This window comes from Cimex lectularius, unplaced genomic scaffold (assembly GCF_000648675.2).
Source record: "Cimex lectularius strain Harlan isolate CLEC.00 unplaced genomic scaffold, Clec_2.1 scaffold116, whole genome shotgun sequence".
Taxonomy (NCBI): Eukaryota; Metazoa; Arthropoda; class Insecta; order Hemiptera; family Cimicidae; genus Cimex; species Cimex lectularius.
In genome coordinates this window covers 2,081,812-2,102,839 of record NW_019392765.1, presented here as the reverse complement: position 1 = coordinate 2,102,839, position 21,028 = coordinate 2,081,812, and the positions used below count along the sequence as shown (strand labels likewise).

Here is a 21,028-nt window from a genome sequence, read left to right as displayed (position 1 = left end):
AATCGAACCCGAGATACTTACATGGGCTTTTTTTTCAAAAACACCGGCACCCCGAGGGTTGATATAACCTCTGCTGTTGCGAACCCTCGTAAAAAAAAGGCCCTGATGATGGCACTATAAGGTACCGAAAGCTAAATGAACCCAGCATTTAGTCTTCATTTTTTCACCTATCTTATGACCTCTACGAAGATTGGAACTCTACGTAAAAGTTGATAGTGTTCGGGCAATATTCATTATGAGAGAAATAATTCTTATGTAAGATAATCTGTCTGTGCCCAATGTAAGTACACGAATCACTGGATATTGAAAAAAGGTAGCAAGGTGGTTTTTTTAAAAATAATAATTAGGAAAGTATATCCTATTTAAAATCTTTCGTTCAAATTGACGGTCCTGAGGTTTTTTCTCAATAATAAATGATGCGAAGTGGCGTCCCGTGGAAAGTATAAATCGACGGACAAATTGAATTTAAAAAATCCGAAATGATAGATGTCGGTTTAGAGATGATAAAGAGGGCGGTAGAGTCTCTTTGTAAGAGGTGGAATAATACAAATGAATCTGTTTTTACCCCCCGGCCGACCGTGCAATAATAGCGGGGTAAAGCGCGTTGAAGATAATTGAAGTGAGGGGGAGCTAAACAGATTTTAGCGTGAATCTGTGAGAGTATACAGGTGTTTAGGACATTACCCATTTAGCAGGGTGAGATGGACTATACATCAAAAGAGGTGGGCCCTGGTTGGAGAAGCTTGTGCGCCGGTCCCACCCGATGGCCAATCCAACGCAACCATTTTTGACAATACCTAATGGACCGACGCCTACGGACTTCTACGCTAACACCTTATGCCCTTACTTGATCACCTATTACACCAACTCTTATTTAACGCTTAATAAACATTCTCTATAGCCAAAAATAAGAAAACATAATAAAAACTTAAAGAAATAAAGCCCAATTTTAACAAAACAACAACTACAAAACAGTATCCTTCGGCTGAACAGAACTTTTCAAAACGGTCCGTCTAATCTCGCTGTCCTTCGTGTTTATATTTATGTATTTATATTTTGTGGAAGTAAACATTCAATTCCTTCGACAAGCTTTCGGGGAATATATCCACTTCAATTTTGGGACTTTGAATCTTGAAAAATAATCAACAAGGCATTGGTAGAGCTAGGGAGGTTATTCAAAATCAGAGATCTACTTTTTCTCAATGGTGCTCCTTTTCAGGATAAAAAATGTAATTTGTTCCTTATACAATGACCGTGTTAAATAGGAAATAGTGCATCTTATCTAAGATTCGGGTTCTGCATCTAAATTTTGTTAAATTAAATAAGACACAGTTTATTTACTTCTTGTTAAACGAATTCAAAAATGTAATTAATTATTGGCACCAAGAGTTAACGTTAGACTTTAATTTTTAAACATTTTAAAGCTTATTCATTCCAAATTGTTGGCCATAATACTTTATAATCTATATTTATTGTAAATTAAACAAAAAAATATAGTTTATAATTATGGTTTGTTAGTAAGCAATGTAATTATTAAAAATTAAACTATTAATTTTAATATTTAGTTGATGATTAATTGTATTTTTGTTTTTCTGAGCCTAAAATTTAAGAAAAATGCAAAATCGACCTCCGGAATACGTAATCTCATGCCGTTAATTTACTTTAATTAATTATAAATTACAAGGCTAACATATTTATCTATAAAAAAATCTATTTTTTAGATAAATAGCCACGCTTGGCACCAAGATTTAACATTAGAATTTAATTTTTAAATGTTTTAAAACTTTTTCATTCCAAATTGCTGGCCCTGATAATTATAAACTATATTTATTGTAAATTAAACAAACAAATATGGTTTATAATTATGGTTTGTTAGTAAGTAGGGTAATTATTAAAAATTAAACTATTAATTGTAATATTTAGTTATTGACTAATTGTATTTATTATTTTTTTCTGTTGTAAATTTAAGAAAATTGTAAAATCGACCTCCGGAATACGGAATTTCATGCCGTAAATTTACTTTAATTTAAATTTATTTTAATTAATTATAAATTACAAGGCTAACATATTTATTTACAAAAAAATCTATTTACAATATTAAAATTTATGGTTTATTATTACGAATTAAATTTACAGCAAGCGAGACCAAAATCCGTCCATTTTATCAGAAATATATTTGCGAATTTTCACTGATTTATTGCACTTTTTCACAAAGTTTTTATGTACGAAACCATTTATCATATTTTTTTAAACCGCACCTTTTTTTCATTTGTTTCAATCTGAAGAGGGTCAATAATTTAGTGTATAAACTTGGTTGAAAAAAATACCGTAATAACACTAATAACAAATAAAAACTATAATACAAATACTTGAGGGTTTGATCTCGTTCACTGAAAATTCAATTTGTAATTATACTTAATTATTTCATTGGATAATACAAATATCTTCCGATAGAAATTCAAAAATTGCCCTAATATTCCCAAAAGTTAAACGAATGAATAGATTTTTTTCTTTTAAATTGGCGTTTTGATTTTAGTTTTAACTGACCATGATTCTTAATAAAAAAATATATAATTGGGAAGGCTGAAATTAATTATCTGAAAATAGAAACAAATGATTAAGAGTTGGACTGAACAGACTGACTATATTAAAATATTACTCTTGTGTTGCACGGAAATTGATCAAAATGGTCCGTTTAATCCCGCTTTTCCTCTCCGTTTCTATGTAGTCTTCTCGCCGATTGATGAAATATTATATTATAAACAATTAAATAATAATTTACTTAAGAAAAAATTGTGATAGGAAAGGAGAACAAGAAGGAATCTGGATCTCGGTATGGTCTGAATGAAAAAAAAAAATTGTACTTCTATCAAGCTTTCGACCTATTCATGGACATCATCAGGTCAAAAACTTAAAGTAAATGTCTGTAAGATGTCTAGAAATTGACATAGGTATATATTAACAAGAATTTTCAAATTTCCTTCAAAATAGACTCATTCCAATCATTGCCAAAGGATATCGCACTTAGAATAGTGGGTAAAAAAATGGTCGATTCAACTAACAAGACAGAAGAAGAAAATTAAGAATAAAAAATGTATAATTACAGAACTTACAACGACTAACAGTACGTTCTGCATGAAAATTAATGAAAACGATTCGTCCAATCTCTCTGTTCTTCCACATGTGTATGTAATCTTCTTGATGACTCATTAAATCCATATTAACTAATGTTCAATAAGTATTGTTAAAGCAAAAAATAAAATAAAAAGTAAAAACTAAGAAAAACAAACAAACAGAAAAGTATTATATTTTTTCCACATCCTACATGAATTTGTAAAATTTAAACAAAGTTTATAAATCCCAGGCACTGAAGACGATCTCAATAAAGGTCGAAACGTTGGCACGATAAAATGTTTTTCTAAAACCACGTCACACCAGATCGCATTTCAATCCATTTCGATCTCCAAATTATTATTAACTAACGGTCACTAAACGCCACACATAATATTATAAACTTAAATTACCAAAAAAAAAAATTACAAGAGAGGAGAAAAAGAATATCAAGAAGAATAAATGTATAAATACAAGAAGCTTTCTGAATCCCTAACAAAACATTCTATTTCTTGGAAATTGATCAAACCGGTCCGTCACACTTCGCTTTTCTTCTCTGTTTCTATGTAATCTGCTTGCTGACTATGCAGTTCCTAATAAATTATAAAATAATATACATGATTAAGAGAAAAAAATTGTCGAAAAAGTAGTAAAAAAGTAGTAGCACACGTGAATGTAGTCTTCTTGCTGACTAGTGAAATACCTATTAAATAATAGTCGTGGGTTCGAATCCCGCTCTTGACACTAACGTTTTCATTTCAACCGAAACCTTATCTAAAAAGATTGTTTCATTGAAAGAAGTAATTTGGTTAATAGACTACTAAATATAATGGCTATTAAATAATGAAGTAATATGAATTCTTAAGAGCAAAAGAATGAATAAATATAACTATAAAAACTAAGAAAAACAACCAAACCTTGATAAGAAAAAAATAAGAAAATAAGAAATGCACTAAAAATTTATAATTATAACAAGCGTTCAAAATGCTGAAATATCATATTACATAATATTATATACTTAAATTAACAAAAAAATATTAAAAAATAAACCTATATCTAATAAATAAGAAAGGAGAAGAAGATAAGAAAATAAATTTTCGCTTTTTATGGTATATAATACTTCACAGATTCCTCGTTTTGGTGGTTGAACCCTAAGAGGCCAAAAAAGTGGCCACCCTTAATACTTTAAATTATCTCTTAAACAATCCATTGATTACTTAACAACAATAAACACACATAAAATCAGTACCAAACGGATCTTTGAATAGACAATCTCTGCTTTGTTGGTTTTTCTGTAGTTTCTTTCTCTGACGCTCCGTTGGTTTGATTTTTTAAATTTGTACCATTTTTAAGTTTCAAATTTGTTTAATACAGATTCGTCTAGAATCCATTGTTGGAAGATGGAATACGGAAGAAGACAAACGTATGTGATCAGGGTGCTTAACATTCCCAGAACAACCCAATGGTCTTCCATCGCTACCAGCATACTGGAGGTTATTCAAGAAGGCATGGTTCAGGTAACTTATCAGCGAGATGATCGTTTTATTGTTTCCATTGTACTATTAAATCGACATTCTACTGCGGTTGAGATTTAACGACTTCAACAGTTTATATATGCTAATGTTAGTTTACGCACTTTCAAAAGCTGGATTACGTGAGAGAAGGCCTGCCACTGGTCCAGAACTTCTCAAGGGACAGAACAGCTCGGTTAAGAAATCACATCAATTGGTCTGAGCAAGATTGGAAATCTTGTTTGGAGAAGAACGGTAGATATATCCGCGCAATATTTTCACTCCGGAGAAGCTATGTACGTGGTGGTTTGGGTAGGCATTTCTTTGGAAGGTCGTACAAATTTGATCTTCATCGAGGGTTCCCTAACAGCTGCGCCATACATTGAAGATGTGTTATCAGAAGTTGTTCCTTGTATGCCACTAATTTACGACGGTTTTATTTTTATCCATGACTGTACAACGAGGGTCGTTGATGACTGCTTAGAACGGGCTTCAATGCAATGGTTCGAGTGGAAAGCATATAGTCCCGAGTCAAACCTTATCGAACACTTTAGCTACGAGTTGTCTATGAGGGGAAAAAGTCGCCCCGTGATGCCAGAGAATTTCCAGGAAATAAAAATGGCGCTATTGGTGGACTAAGAAAATATTCCACATCACTATATTCAAAATGTCATAAAATCGATGCCACAACGAATGCAAACATGATAAACGCAAAAGGAAATTTATTTTTAATTTAGTAAAACTGGTCTTATTGGACCAACCATTAATTTTACAATAATATCATAGAATAAATAAATGATTACATTTTTATAAACCCATTGGTACAATAAGATTTACATTTGTCTATTCACTATTCATTTTTAACTGCACAAGTTCATATGGCTTTGTTATTTTTAATCTTCTGATCATGTTTGGGTTATGTAAGAGTAAGGTCGCTTCCACATTCTCGTGCTGGCTGAGGCGAGCCTGGTGTTTTGCGGCAAATCTTTGTATTTCCGCCATGACCTCAAGGATCTTATGTTCCCTATGTAAGTCCTTATTCCTTACCAAGGTGCATTGACCATGTTACGTAAGATTTTATTTTGGAGTGTTTGTATGATTTTGATATTGCTGTTTGGTACACCCCCACAGTTGAATACCATATGTCCACAAAAGCTTTAAGACTTGTTTGCATAATAATATTTTATTTTGTATAGGAAGGTTGGAGCCACGTCTTATCAACCAGTAAGTATAGTTGTCTATATCTTAAACCTATTTCTGTCCTTTTTTTCTTCACGTGTTCCTTCCATCTCAGCTTGGCATCTAAGGTCATTCCCAGATATTTAGCTGTATCACTGTATCGTATAGTAGTTCCATCGATTGTGAAGGAACATGGTCTTCTTTTTTGTTTGTAAATATTAGATGAACTGATTTATCCTGATTTGGCTTGATTTTCCATTTTTTTTGTCCATTCGTTTGTCTTACTACATGCATTTTGAGGATTTCGGTTGAATGGGTGATAGCCGGTCCTAGTGATATCACCGCTGTGTCATCTGCAAACGTTCAATTTTTACTCCATCTATTTTCGGAAAATCACCATTGTTTCATAGCAACATTTTTGATAAAATTGTTTTCTTCAGTTTATATTTTTTAAATTTTTTGAGTGGCCACGTTTTTCCTCTCAATGTTGTCACTGAATGTATTTATTAGGGTGAATGTGTAGTGCGAGAGGGCTGATAGCGTAATATTGAATCCCACCACCCTCAATTAGAATAGTTAAACAATGCTGTGCTGGAGGAATATCAAATATAGGTCAGTACTAATTACAACTTTTTTTCTGTCAAAATAATCCGTTTTTAACTTAACATTAACCATCTTACGTTTTATATATATAACCTTTTGATATTATTAGTTAATATCGAGATTATCGACTATATAAAATAAAAGCCTCTACGCTCCTCAACCCAATATCGTTGCTTAAAAACACCAGTTTTACCTATCGAATTCTTATTTTTTAATTATTTAAACTACTCAAAATGTTTCTTCGTTGTATTTCCAATGAATTTAATTTACAATAAATTAACTTTCTTAACGCTTCTATAAATATATATAATTACAAATGTTGTTTGTTACTATATTTTTTTAAAATAATAATTACAGCAAGTTTAGTTTATTGCAAATATTCCATAAATTTATAAAGAAATAAGGTTTATTTCCAAATAAATTAAAATTAACAATAACAAATAAATAAACATTTAGAGGCAAATTCACACGGGCACCTTCTAGCAGGAAAGCGACCGCAAAGGTGCCCATTATGCAAAGATAGAGTATCAGTCGAGCACCTTTTCAATTGTAGAAGGCTCTTTGTTTATAGGCAATATTTTGGAATATCATCGGACCTGTGCGTAGTCTTGGGGCATGGCAGCAGGCACAAATCGCTGTACCGGTACCTCAGGGCTATTGGGATCTTCAAATGTATATAGCTTATGTGTGTTTGTGCTGTGCTTGTGTTGGGTCTGAAGTGTTTGTGTGGTGTTTATGTTAATACATTAGGATGAATGTAATTTATTTGCGTGAAAGGAAGGGGTTATTTACCCCGCCCCGAGGAATAATGANTATATATATATTTAGAGGCAAATTCCATGACATTATGTTCCTCTACTGTGTAATCTTCACTTGACTATTGTTCTCCAGTCTGGAATCCATACACTGCTCATGCGAAATTAGTAACTTCAGAGAGTACAAAATAAATGTTTAAGAATGGCTGCTTTTAAGCTCGGAATAAACCTTTCCGATTAAACCAATTTCAATTAAAGTTAAATTTAATCTCTTTAAAAACACGCAGATTACAATTCGACTTACTAATTATTTTTAAAATTATTAAATCGTACATTGAATGTACTACAATTATAAATAATATTAACTTCTCCACTAATCCTTATCAGCTCAGATAGCAGAAAAAATATATTCCACACCACAATACTTCACAATGCACTAAACAAACCTTGACAATTTAAACATATGTATTCATTGTATTTACATTTAAAAAAATTATCTTCTATCCATTTTTTTATCTTCTAGTTTATGCATTCATAATAGAACCAAAAAGTCCTAATTAACTATCGCTCGAATCTCAACAGTTCCGGAGTTATTCCCGTTTTTCGGATTTTTTTAAGATTTCACTACCTTGCTTCAAATAAACAATGACAACTCCAAAACCAAAACGTTTTGGACAAATCCGTCGATACCAATAAAAACTAAGTTGAATTTCCAATAAGATGTAATCAATACTAAACTTGTAAACGTTGTGGAAATAAGCTTTTTAGTAGCCAGAACTTTGAAAAAAAAAATTTTCAAAGTTGAAGAATTTACTATGATGAATCTAAACTTTTACATATTTCCAAACCTAGAAACCGGCAAATTTCAGCAAAAGTACTCCATTTAATTTCTTTTTAGTGGTGTAATTACTTTTTTAATTATTTTTTTCAAATATGAAGAAATTTATGAAAGAACAGAAAAAATCGAGATTGACGTCAGGTGGAAAGATTAAAAAAAATAAATTAAAAAAAAAACGTCACGGCTTTAACTTTGGTTAAAGGATTATTGTATTACTATTCCCAGGAATAAAAGAGTTTTAAAATTCAAAACGTTTTTAGTTCATCAAAAATTTCCTTAAGTTTTATTTTTTATCTTTCCACCTTACCAATCCCTCAACCACGGTTTTTTCCGTTCCTTCATCAATGTCTTCACCTTTGAAAAAAATAATTAAAAAGCAATTACACTACTAAAAAGGATATTAAATGGAGTACGTTTGCTGAAATTTGCCGGTTTCTAGGTTTGGAAATCTGTAAAAGTTTAGATTCATCATAGTAAATTCTTCAACTTTGAAATTTTTTTTTCAAAGTTCTGGCTACTAAAAAGCTTATTTCCACAACGTTTACAAGTTTAGTATTGATCACATCTTATTGGAAATTTAACATAGTTTTTAATGGTATCGACGGATTTGTCCAAAACGTTTTAGTTTTGGAATTGTCATTGTTTATTTGAAGCAAGGTCGTGAAATCTTAAAAAATCAGAAAAACGGGAATAACTCCGAAACTATTGAGATTCGGGCCATAGTTAATTAGGACTTTTTGGTTCAGTTTTGAATATAGAATCTACTGGCAAAGTTCATAACACGAGTAGCCAAACACAGTATAAATAAAAGATGCGGTCTTTGATACATTTTGATAAGTTCGTGGGGAAACTCCAGCACTGCGTCCTATTACCTATATTTTATTTTTTAACCAAGATAAAATGTTAAATAATTAATTACAAAACAATCACAAAAGTTTCATCCATATGATTATAAATAAATGTTCATGCGTGAAAAGCTCAGTGTTTTACGTTGGGACGATTATTCTTATTTTTAACAGTAGCTCAACATTAGAAATACATAATAATTTATTATATCGATTATTTCGTTTAAATTTGTACTGGTATTCCCATGCCGAGGTATTAGCTTCACAGTATCATAGAATCGTGATGGTTGTAAAATATTCCGGGAGGGTAAAAGACGAAATGAGTTGAAAGGGTGAGATGGGGCAGTACTTTGGAAATGGGAAAAGGGGAGGGATTTGCCAAATAGGGGTCCATTACCCCTCCCTCTTCGGCTAAAGGCGTGAAAATGTATTTTAGAAAACGTTTACAATAGATTTGAGTAATGCGCGACGTCCAGAAGGTGAGGACGAGAAGAGGGTGGTGGTTTCTCCAGCGCTCCTGACGGCCACTCCTTCCAAGCCGGATCACATCTCACCTCGCTCCTTCCAGGGTGGTATGTTGCCACTTGTCAATGGATTGTTACAAGGACGAGAAAAAAATCGTGGATGACGAGTCGCCCTCGGGACGTCAGAAGCCCTTGGAAGTCAGCCCTTTTTCGATCGAGAGCATACTCGGACCGAGGGCCTGCAGCCCGCTTCCTCCCCGGCATCCGGCCGGGCAAGAACAAATTTTTCCTGATAATTTACCAGGTGATGATAGCTTTATACACTTTAAAAAAAAATATTGTTAATAAAATAAATAAAATACATTATATTAATTAGTCGAAAAAATATCGTTAATACATCATACATCAATTTATTCTATATTTAAATTTATTTAAGCAAATTCACACTACCAACACTACGCACAACCGTGGCACATCTGCACAGAAAACACACACTTTGAGCCCTGAAGATGATCTAAATAAAGATCGAAACGTTGGCACAATAAAGAAAATGTTTTTCTAAACTTTGTTGAAGTCGTGAGGAGCGGTCAAGAAAGAGGTAGTTTAGAAAAACAACTTTTTTCATTTCTTTGCTGGCGTTTCGACCTTTATTCGGGTCATCTTCAGAGCCTGGCTAAATTATTTTTTTCCTACCTAGAACTACCTCATTCTTGGCCGTTCCTCACGACTTCAACTAATTATGAAACAACAGGTCACTAAAAAACACACGTTTTTCTAAACCTACATCACATAAGACGCAGCTCAGGATCTCCAAATAATAAGTTTAACAAAGTTAAAATAATAATTTTTTTCTAGATGCTGAAATTCTCATTTTTTTCTGGAAGAAATGACATTCTTTTCTATTCTTTGATTTTGATATTTTTAATCAGTATGTTTGCTTCTAGTCATCATTAATTTATTTCTGAATCAAATCCAATTCTAAACCAGTTGTTTGATCGAGACTTGCCGCAATGAAATATCATTTTTGAAGACTTCCAATATTTTATTTTTTGGTCAAAAAATAATAATAATAAACCTTTGGATAAATTGTGGTTCTACCAGGTGATGTAGCTTCATACACTTTAAAAAAAATATTATGAATAAAATAAATAAAATACTTTATATTTATGCAGAAAAAATATCGTTAATATCATACATTAATTTAGGCTATATTTAAATGTATTACCTACATAGTACTATTAAATAATTTTAGCAAACATAAAATAATAATTTTTTGTAGATTTTTTTAAATCTATTGATATACAACGATACTGAGGATAAAATCTAAATTTGACCTATTCCATCTCAGTATTCTTACTCATCCTATCATACTGAGCTGTATATTCAACGTGTATATACCAAAAAATCCTTTTAAAATAAGTGTAATATAATTGTTGTTTTTTTCGCTTTTTGAACTTAAATATAAAGGAGAAAATATGTATGTAATAAAAGTGTGATAAATGGTCGCCTGGGCTACTGAAATTCTCAGGCGACTTTTTTCTGGAAGAAATGATATTCTTCTCTATTCTTTGATTTTGATATTTTTAATTAGTACGTTTGACCCTAGTCATCTCTCAGTTATTTCTACAATAAATCAAATTCTAAAACTGTTGTTTGATCTAGACATCAATTTAGGTTATATTTAAATTTATTACCTGCATAGTGCTGTTAAACAATTTTAGCAAACTTAAAATAATATACTTTTTGTAGATTTTTTAAATCTATTGATATAGAATGATACTGACGATAAAACCTAAATTTGACCTATTCCATCTCATCCTATCATACTGAGCTGTATATACCAAAAAATCCTTTTAAAATAAGAATAATATAATTGTTTTTTTTTTTTTTTTTTTTTTTTTTTTTTAAAGGAGATAATATGTTGCTTTTACCATTAATTCTTTTTATTATTATTATAATTTAATCGTTTTTTTCTTCCCTTTTTGAACTTAAGTATAAAGGAGAAAATATGTATGTGCGTAATGTAAGTATGATAAACAGTCACCTGGCCTACTGAAATTTTCATGCTTCTTTTTTCTGGAAGAAATGATATTCTTCTCTATTATTTAATTTTGATATTTTTAATTAGTAGGTTTGTCCCCAGTCAGCATTCATTTATTTCAGCATCAAATCAACTTCTAAATCAGTTGTTTGATCGAGACTTTCCGCAATGAAATATAATTTTTGAAGATTTCCAATATTTGATATACTTATTTTAGTCAAAAAATGATAAAACCTTGGTCGCCTAATGATAAATGGTCGCCTGGCCTACTGAAATTCTCAGGCGACTTTTTTCTGGAAGAAATGATATTCTTCTCTATTCTTTGATTTTGATATTTTTAATTAGTACGTTTGTCCCTAGTCATCTCTCAGTTATTTCTGCATCAAATCAAATTCTAAAACTGTTGTTTGATGGAGACTTTCCGCAATGGAATATCATTTTTGAAGATTTCCAATATTTGATATACTTATTTTAGTCAAAAAATGATAAAACCTTGGTCGCCTAACGATAAATGGTCGCCTGGGCTACTGAAATTCTCAGGCAACTTTTTTCTGGAAGAAATGATATTCTTCTCTATTCTTTGATCTTAATATTTTCAATTAGTACGTTTGTCCCTAGTCAACATTCATTTATTTCAGCATCAAATATAATTCTAAACTTGTGGTTTGATCGAGACTTTCCGCAATGAAATATCATTTTTGAAGATTTCCAATATTTTATTTACTTATTTAGGTCAAAAAAATAAAAAATAATCCATTAGAATTCGTGGTCCGATTGACCGAATAACTTCTTCGGATTCGAACCCACGACCTTCGGCTAAATACGCCGCTGCTCGACCACTTGAGCTATCGGGACTTCGATCCACTCGGACACCAACTTCCCACTTCAACCTACCTTTCGAATTTTCCTTTCTTTTTGCCATTTTTCAAATACCGTATAATCAGGATTCGATTCTCGGCGACAAATGAAATGGCCACGTAGAGCTTTAGTGAAGATATAATTCGTTTTACTTATTAAATCAATTATATTTCGTGGGCCGATTGACCAAATAACTTCTTTCAATTAATTAATCTTTATGTAAGGTATTGGTTGAATTAAAAAAGCCAGTCCACGAGCGGGATTCGAACCCACGACCTCCGGCTAAATACGCCTTAACAAGGACCGATATAAGGTCGTGGGTTCGAATCCCGCTCGTGACACTGGCTTTTTTATTTCGGTCAATACCTTAAATAAAGATCAATTAATTGAAAGAAGTTATTTGATCAATCGGATCACGAAATCTAATGGATTTTTAACTTAAGGTTTCAATCCCCTAAAATAATTAGGCAAAATTCAATTTAATCTTATAAATAATTAATTGAATTATTAGTGTTCCTGGAAATAAACATTTTACCATTTAATACTTTGAACCGATATTATATTTCTTGGCAAAACTTCAATATTTCAATGAATATGACTTTAAGGTTTTACCAAAGTAAAACGAATCTTTTCTTTCAAAGTTTTATGAATTAACATGGTGGAAGGAATTATTATTGGTTTAATTTCCGTTGATGTCATTTTATAACTATTGTCTCAATTCTTCCAGGCATTGAAGTTCTTCCAAGTGTAAGTCACAGCGTCCCATCTAGCAATATATACAACAACCTTCAATATTCAACTATACTTTATGGCAGTTGGTTTGCAGCCGCGTCGAAAACTCAAGCGCTTTTTGGATTACAAGGTGAGAGTTTGTTTTTAATTGTGAAGTTGGTGGAATACAATAGACGATAGGAAATAAGTACAACAGATAAGCCATGAAATTTGACTGAAACGTATTTACAGAGAACGTCCATGTCCCAGGGATTAAAAGAGGACGAATGTCGTACGGCATTCCTTCTCACAAAACGATTTGTTTACAGTCGGATTAGCTCGGAAAGTAAATAGTAAGAAAATATTATCACCCATGTAACACCTGTATTTTGGTTGACTCTACAATAAGGACCCGGTTAGCGGCTCATTAGGGTCTCGGCTTGTTTGAACTGTGTTAATTTTTTTACGAGTCACCTTTCGGTGTACGTAAATCGGATTTGGAGCCGGTTTCTGTTTCAACTTTCTAATTTACAAATCATATTTATGTTGACGTAAACCATTTCATCAATGACATAATTATAAAGAATCGATGGCTAGGATTAGCTGCTTCGAATTCGACAGAAAACACCAACGAAACTACGAGGAAAGTCGACCGAAAACAAGGCTCTGATTTTAATTTGATTTAATTAAAACTCAAATTTAAACTAAAGTCCCTGTCCAAAATCTATACACTTAGTTTTATATTACTTTCAGCGCCAAAGCCGATCGGAAGGAGATCCAGAAAACCGGGAATGGACAGGAAACCACGTCAGGCATACAGTGCGAAACAATTGGAGAGGTTGGAGTCTGAATTTAATGTAATTTTTTAAATATCTTTTAATAGTAATATAATAAATTTGTTTATTGTCTCCTTTCTAAATCGACTTTTTCTCTTGTGAAACACTTTGATTTCAATTAATTAGAATTAGAACATACAAGTGTCTGGTGGTTACCTACAGTTCCCACAGTAGCTGATAGGTGCCACTACCGGTTCTGGAATAATAGCGCCCTCCACTTCACCGAATCAGAGTACAGCCGGTGCGTATAAAAGCACTTAAGCAGGGCACTGCCCAACAGGCCACAGGTCTCACTCATACCTTCAGACTCGTCAATCCGACGAGGTCTCACTCTTACCCTCAGCCTCGTCAACCAGACGACGTCCCACTCATACTGTTACGTTCGTAACAGAGTATGTACGCATTATTATTATTTAACCGGGGATGCCTCCTAAACTAAAGTTGGCGGTGAGTCAATCAAAATTAAGACGCCCTAGGATAGGTTTAGAGGAATGTAGAGGAGCGAGTCGAAGGGAGGACAGCGTGCGTCGAGACGGATATCCCTACGGCCTGGCCGGATCATAGAAAATCATAAATTCCTTGATCAACGAAGGCGACCGCAGACCCACTAACTTCAGAGAAGGTGCTCCACATTTTCCTGGAAGCGGGGATTTTCAATCGTTGGGAAAAAGAAGCAGATGGACACTGGCTCCCAGGAAAGTTTAGTTATTTAGATTTTGAGATAATTTAGGTTCATTAGTGTGTAAGTCTGTTAAAATGTTACTCGCAGAGAATTAAGATTGATCTATGTTTAATATTTTAGTTTCCTTTGGAATAAATGTGATTTTTTTTTGTTTCTTTATGTAAATATTGTGTTCTTTTTTTCTTAGTTAATTTTACTTTTATTGAATTTTCTTGGATTTATTTTCTTTTATTTACTTTTTTTACGGTTCGCTGTTTCCGTGTCATATTAAACAGCGTGGCGCCCATTTTAATTTAATATTACATTAAGTAACCCCGCCCGTCACCACGGAGCGAAGCCGGCAAATTCTCGGCGTAAGAATACCTCAGACTCGTCAACTCTACGAGGTCTCACTCATACCGTCAGACTCGTCAACCTCACCTCTCACTCTCAAGCTCTCACCAATCACTAATCGATGACAGCAGACTCGTCTCTCCAAAAAGTTCGTGCTGATCACTAATGAAGCACCTACGACGATGGCAAGGATACTCTCAGCATTTTCCTCGAACTCACCTTTTCAACATGGCCGACTTGGCTAAAGGCAAACCTCTGCACCACAGTCCCTTCAACCGATGTAGTCAGCTGACTCACGTCCCAGGACCTCACCCAATGCTCTCTCTACCAACAGGCATACGCACTTGGTCTTGACCTCGATACATCGTCCCAGTCACTAAATGTCTATAGCAAGAATAATGATTAGTAAAGCACTCAATTAAAATTTGTACCGTCATGATACAAGACGAAGTCCCTTCTGAGTCTGCCACTCTTGCAGGCTGATCCTTGAGATCAGCACCATCAACTTTATCAATTTTTTTCCCTATTAATCCAGATCAATAACAAACAGGAGTTAGTACCCTGTGACTATGGGCTGAAAAGAAAGCCAGATTTTTAAAATTTTCCCCCAAATATTGGCATTAATAAGTTATTTGTTTATTATTTATTACCACCTACAAACAAATACATTATGTAATTTGATAAAATATTTATAATTTGTAAATATCCTGAGGGGAGCCAGCAACCATTGTTGCTTTCCCAGCTTTCTGAATAGTTATTTTTGAACTATGGAGCGTTGATTATGATTCTGAGGACTTTGGATTGGAAGGACAACTAATTGGATATTGTTAGGTTTAGCAGTGCCCCACAGTTCTAGCCCGTATGTCCAAATCAATTTCAGTAATGTTTTGTGGAGTTTGTATTTTGTCGACATGTTGGATTTCCATCCAAGTTCATATGTATTATTATGTTCTTCACTGGAGTTTGAGGTTAGACCTATGTCTCGTTTGTCCTCCCTCAATTCATGCTTCAGTGAATGCTATCAACACATGCAAGTTATAAGCTATTTATACATATATTTATACATCGCTCTATACTAGAGACTAGGAAGTGGTGGTTTGTTCCCCAAGCACTGCAACCTTCTAGATTTATTGTACTTTCCATCCATAGTTCAGTGCCATTGATTTGAGCTTTCTGTTAAGGAGTTCAAGTTCACTGATCGTTGTTGCTGCAATTCCTTAACCTGGATTTACTTTGCTTCTCAGGTTATATCTACATTGAGCAGTTGCTTTGCACTCAAAGATGACAAGGGTGACTATTTCTTCCTTCTCATTGCATAACCTACAAATGGGGTCATCATTGAATATACACACATTATGTACATGTTTCCTCAGACACCAGTGACTGTTAAATAGTCCTATCATCACTCCTCCGAGTTTAACTCTAACTGACTCTAGCATTGAGTTTGCCAGTTTTGGTTAGGGTTGTTTTAACATAAGTTTACTGTATACAGGGTGAATTGCTACTCGTGCTACAAACTTCTCCAGTAGATTCTTCACCCTAAAATGAACAAAAAAGTTCATATTGTCCATGGTCCGATTCTCAACCATTTCAGAGTAATTTCGCTTTTTATCGATTTTGAAAGATATCACGTCCTGGCGTCGGAAAATCGTGATATCTTTTAATCTAAACATTTCTCTTAAAATCTATAAGCACCGTTGAAATCCCCGTTAATTTTTAGAGAGAATCAAAATCATAATTCCATTGAAATTTTTTAATTTAATTTAATGCCCATTTAGTATGTAATGCTTAAGAAGTTTACAAACAGCTAGAAGGTCAAGGAAGAAAGACCCAAACGTTTTGCCACCTTCATCTTCTTATTGAAAAATTAACGGGGATTTCAACGGTGCTTATAGATTTTAAGAGAAATGTTTAGATTAAAAGATATCACGATTTTCCGACGCCAGGACGTGATATCTTTCAAAATCGATAAAAAGCGAAATTACTCTGAAATGGTTGAGAATCGGACCATGGTCAATATGAACTTTTTTGTTCATTTTAGGGTCAAGAATCTACTGGTGAAGTTTGTAGCACGAGTAGCAAGTCACTCTCAAACATTAGCAATCCTTGAACCACCATTTTTTCTCTTTTTGTCATCAACATCTTGGTCTCACAACCACTAAATAAGAAAATGACGAGTGCGTTGGAAGCGTTATTAAATCAGGTAGTTTTCCTCAAATTTGCTGCCTTCTGAGACTAAAATTAGAAACTCTGGATTACTTTATACACTTTCCGATTTACACAATTTTCCACTCTTTTTGTAGTTCTGGCTGAAATAAAACACAAAAAATTAGCCCAAACATTTTGCCACCGTCATCTTCTTATTGAAAAATTAACGGGAATTTCAACGGTGCTATTAGATTTTCAGAGAAATGTTTAGATTAAAAGATATCACGATTTTCCGACGCCAGGACGTGATATCTTTCAAAATCGATAAAAAGCGAAATTACTCTGAAATGGTTGAGAATCGGACCATGGACAATATGAACTTTTTTGTTCATTTTAGGGTGAAGAATCTACTGGAGAAGTTTGTAGCACGAGTAGCAATTCACCCTGTATATCTGTATCTAGCGCAACCTAGAGGTTATCTATTTATCCTTTTCTCTGTTATGGATCCATTCTGTGATGGAGGATTCAATGTTTGATTTTATTTTGAATCTCATCTGAGAGAATCTTATGTGTGTTATTCTATTAAGAAAAGATATCAAGGAAGCGCTACAAAAATTGAGATATGAGTTGGCAAAATTTACTAGTTAAATTGAGTATAAACTGTTTTTAAAAATGTCATCTATTTACAATATTTGTTTATACACTGTTATTCTTAAAATAAATTAACCTTGTTAAAAAAATAATATTTTCTAATAAATAAATTGTTAACTAAATTATCGACTTAATAATATTTCACAATTTTAAGCCAATTTTTCTTGCAGACAGATAAATATCTAAGTGTGAGCAAGAGAATGGAGTTGTCCAAGGCGTTGAATTTGACTGAAGTTCAGATAAAAACATGGTTCCAGAACCGAAGGACAAAGTGGAAGAAGCAGTTGGCGTCCCGGTTGAAGATAGCGCACAGGCAGACGCCGATTTTCTTCCCTCATCAATATTCACCGGTTTTTAGCCATTCATCATCGTTTTATATGTCAAACCCTCTAACATGCCCGATCCCTGATTCACCAGATCCTATGAAACCTCTGTCTATGAGTCAAGACAATCTAGATATGTAGACATTTCTGTACATACCCGGCCATTTATTGTAAATATAGCTGTTGTAATTTTGTTGAAATTTGTTGAAAAAATTATTCGATAAAGTATTAACTTAATTTTTTCTCAATTTTTGTTTAATTGTGCAATAAAAAATTGAATTCATGAGGTACTGTATTAAGTATAAATCCTCAATTTCCTATTTTCCATAATATTTATTTGTTATTATACTACAAAAATTGCACTTTTATATATGCTGAATTTGCTGTTTGGCTCACTTGTAGGAGAAGTTGCCCAGTGACAACACTCCTGCACACTGACACCTTGTCATTTGTCATTACTGAGAATTTTCACTTTATCTTGGGGACTTTCTGGTATATTGGAAGTGACAACTGTAGTTCTAGTACATTACTGTGGATGCTCAGCACTTAACATTTTTTATAGAGGATTTTGACGAGGTACAATTGGGATGTGCAATTTGTCACGAATAGTATGATTTCAAATATAAAAAGGAGCATTTGTTTATTTACAATTTGACATTGAATTTTTGAATGAATTGAGTAAAGACAACGAGCACTGGAAATCTTGCCCCACACTTCACATTTGTATGCCAAGAAGGTGGTCTTGTCTCGTAGTCATGTAAATCAAAAGGTTTGTTTTCAATGTTTAATTTTGATCGTGAGTCAAGTAGTCTTTTCAACAATTTAATTAATAACGTCAGTTTGTTTCTTGCCTTTCTACTCTTGTGTGGTGTTATATATTAACTTCCATCTAGTTCAAAAATGCTTTACTCTTTCGAGATCTGTACTAATATATTTTTGGCAATCAAAATAATCCTCCTGGAGAAATAGTAAATTGCCAGTTTGCAGCATGTAAGTTTGGGAAGAGCATTTAGAAAAATACTAAAATAGTGTTGGGCCCAGAATTGATCCTGGAGGGACGCTGGCTTTTATAGTGACATATTAAGACATGGAGTTACGAAGGGTGAGACGAAAAGAGATAAAAATGCACCATCTTGATTTCATACTTTGGAAAATCATACTAAATCATTATGAAAAATAATCCCATCATGCCATACGGTGTTGAAGGCTTTATCCATGTCAAGGAGAACAAGAATCATGTGTTTTTTAGTATTAAAACCTACAGTAATGTACCTACTACTCTACCATGTTATAAATGAAAAATAATTTATCATAAACAAAACAAGTAGAAAAATATAAAGTTAAAATGCACAAATTTGAAATAAACATTCTTATTTAAAATAAAACTTATATGAATCTTGACTTTTAGCATCTGCAACAGGATAATTTTTTCATTTAAAATTATTAAGTAATTCAATATTAAGTATTTACCACAAGTAAAGTACAAAAAAAAAATTTATAGTGCACTGCTGGACTGTTGTGATAATTCATGTATCATGGAACAGTATGATTTACGAAAACGGATTACGAATAGCAAGTCGACAGCAAGTACTGTAACACTGTTAGTAGTTCACGGTGGTTTTGTTTTCTCAAGTCGTTATGAGTCAGACTGCAATCCTGTCTCACAAGGGGCTGATCAGTGAGTACAACATGGGATCATAATTAGGACATCAAACCAAAAATTAAATTTGGAATGCTTTGACGATAGTACATAATGAATTGTCGATGACCTGGCAGTTCTTCTGAAGAATGTAAACTCCAGCTATTTATTCTATTGTAGGTTTCTTAAATCTACTGGTACTCTACCAACAAAATGAAATCAAGTTAAAACTTTCATTTTGCGTTGCTTCGGCTGCAGTCCAGTCCAACTCCTGGAATTTCTTTCATTGGCAGAAAAACAGGCAAATGCTCTTGCTCTTTTGTAATTACGTATATTGTTTATAAAATTGAAACAATTAAGGAAGAGTTCCTTTAATCCAAACTAATTTTTTGTTCTGGGAGCAATTAAAGCCATTGTGTCAACAGATGATAAAACGGCTTCCAGTTTTCTCGCTCTCAAAGTGTTTAGCAATTTAGTGAACACATATAACATCAACTGAACCTAAGATGTGCTCAGGTTTGGAGGTTTTGTTCAACATATTTTCCTGGAAATAATATACTGAATAAACAGCTTTTGTGTGTGTGTGTGTGTGTGTGTGTGTGTGCGTGCGTGCGTGNAGAGCGTGCCAAATCGCGTACAGTTCTGCCGTGTATATGCTGCAATGGGGGGGCAGCGACCAGGAGGTGGCCACTCCTTTGCTATACACGGCACAGGCCACACCATCGCCAGTCTTGGACCCGTCTGTAAAGACAAGACCAAAACCGGCGTACTTGTTCCTAAGTTCAAGGAACTTAGTCTTATAGAGGTGTGGCGGTGTACACGACTTGGGCAAGCTCGCCAGGTCGTCGCGGACGAGTGCGGCAGGAAGGGTCCATGGAGGTGTCGGTCGGTTACCCAGCCGAAGCACGGTCCCCAGAGCCAGTCCCGCCCTCCCTAAGGCCTCGCCGATAGTTCTATTGTTTAATTAAATTTGTATCATTCCTTGTCTCTTCCTGTATATTTGTTTATTTATTCCTGTTGTTTAATTAATTTGTTATCATTCCTAACCATTTCCTCATTCCTACCCATTTCCTTTATATATATTTCATATTTCTGTTATTTAATTAAATTTTTATCTTTCCTCCTCACTTCTTAGGACCCGTGTATATTAGGACACAAAACAATATTTTATTTGTGTTTGTTTGTTGAATATGTCCATATCTTTTAATAATTGTTATACGAACATTATTATTTATTACAATTAATTAAGGTTTTTAGTTGAGATAAAAAAGTAAATGGCACAAGTGGGAATCGAACCCACGATTTTCGGCTAGATACGCCACTGCTCTACCACTTGAGCTATCGTGACCTTGATCAACTCAGACACCAACTTCTCATCTCAACCGCACCTTTTGAATTTTCTCTCCTTTTTGCCATTTTTGAAATGTCATGTAATCAGGTTGGATTCTCGACGACAAATGAAATGGCCACGGAAAGCTTTAGTGAAGTATACTTCATTTT

At 33.5% G+C, this 21,028-nt stretch overlaps 1 protein-coding gene across 1 annotated transcript; it reads left to right on the top strand.

The window, feature by feature from the left end:
• Window positions 1-9,306: 9,306 nt before the first annotated feature.
• Window positions 9,307-18,067, top strand: LOC112127108 (T-cell leukemia homeobox protein 2-like). Its single transcript, XM_024227502.1, has 4 exons — window positions 9,307-9,610; window positions 12,933-13,067; window positions 13,670-13,773; window positions 17,737-18,067. Exons 1-4 carry the CDS (start codon window positions 9,433-9,435, stop codon window positions 18,028-18,030), a joined length of 711 nt encoding a protein of 236 aa, XP_024083270.1. The 5' UTR covers window positions 9,307-9,432; the 3' UTR covers window positions 18,031-18,067.
• Window positions 18,068-21,028: the final 2,961 nt, after the last annotated feature.

Coding starts and splice junctions, on each gene's coding strand:
- LOC112127108 (XM_024227502.1), top strand. CDS start 9,433: ATGGATTGTTACAAGGACGAGAAAAAAATCGTGGATGACGAGTCGCCC. Junction 9,611..12,932: donor TTTTCCTGATAATTTACCAG/GTGATGATAGCT, acceptor CAATTCTTCCAG/GCATTGAAGTTCTTCCAAGT. Junction 13,774..17,736: donor GGTTGGAGTCTGAATTTAAT/GTAATTTTTTAA, acceptor TTTTTCTTGCAG/ACAGATAAATATCTAAGTGT.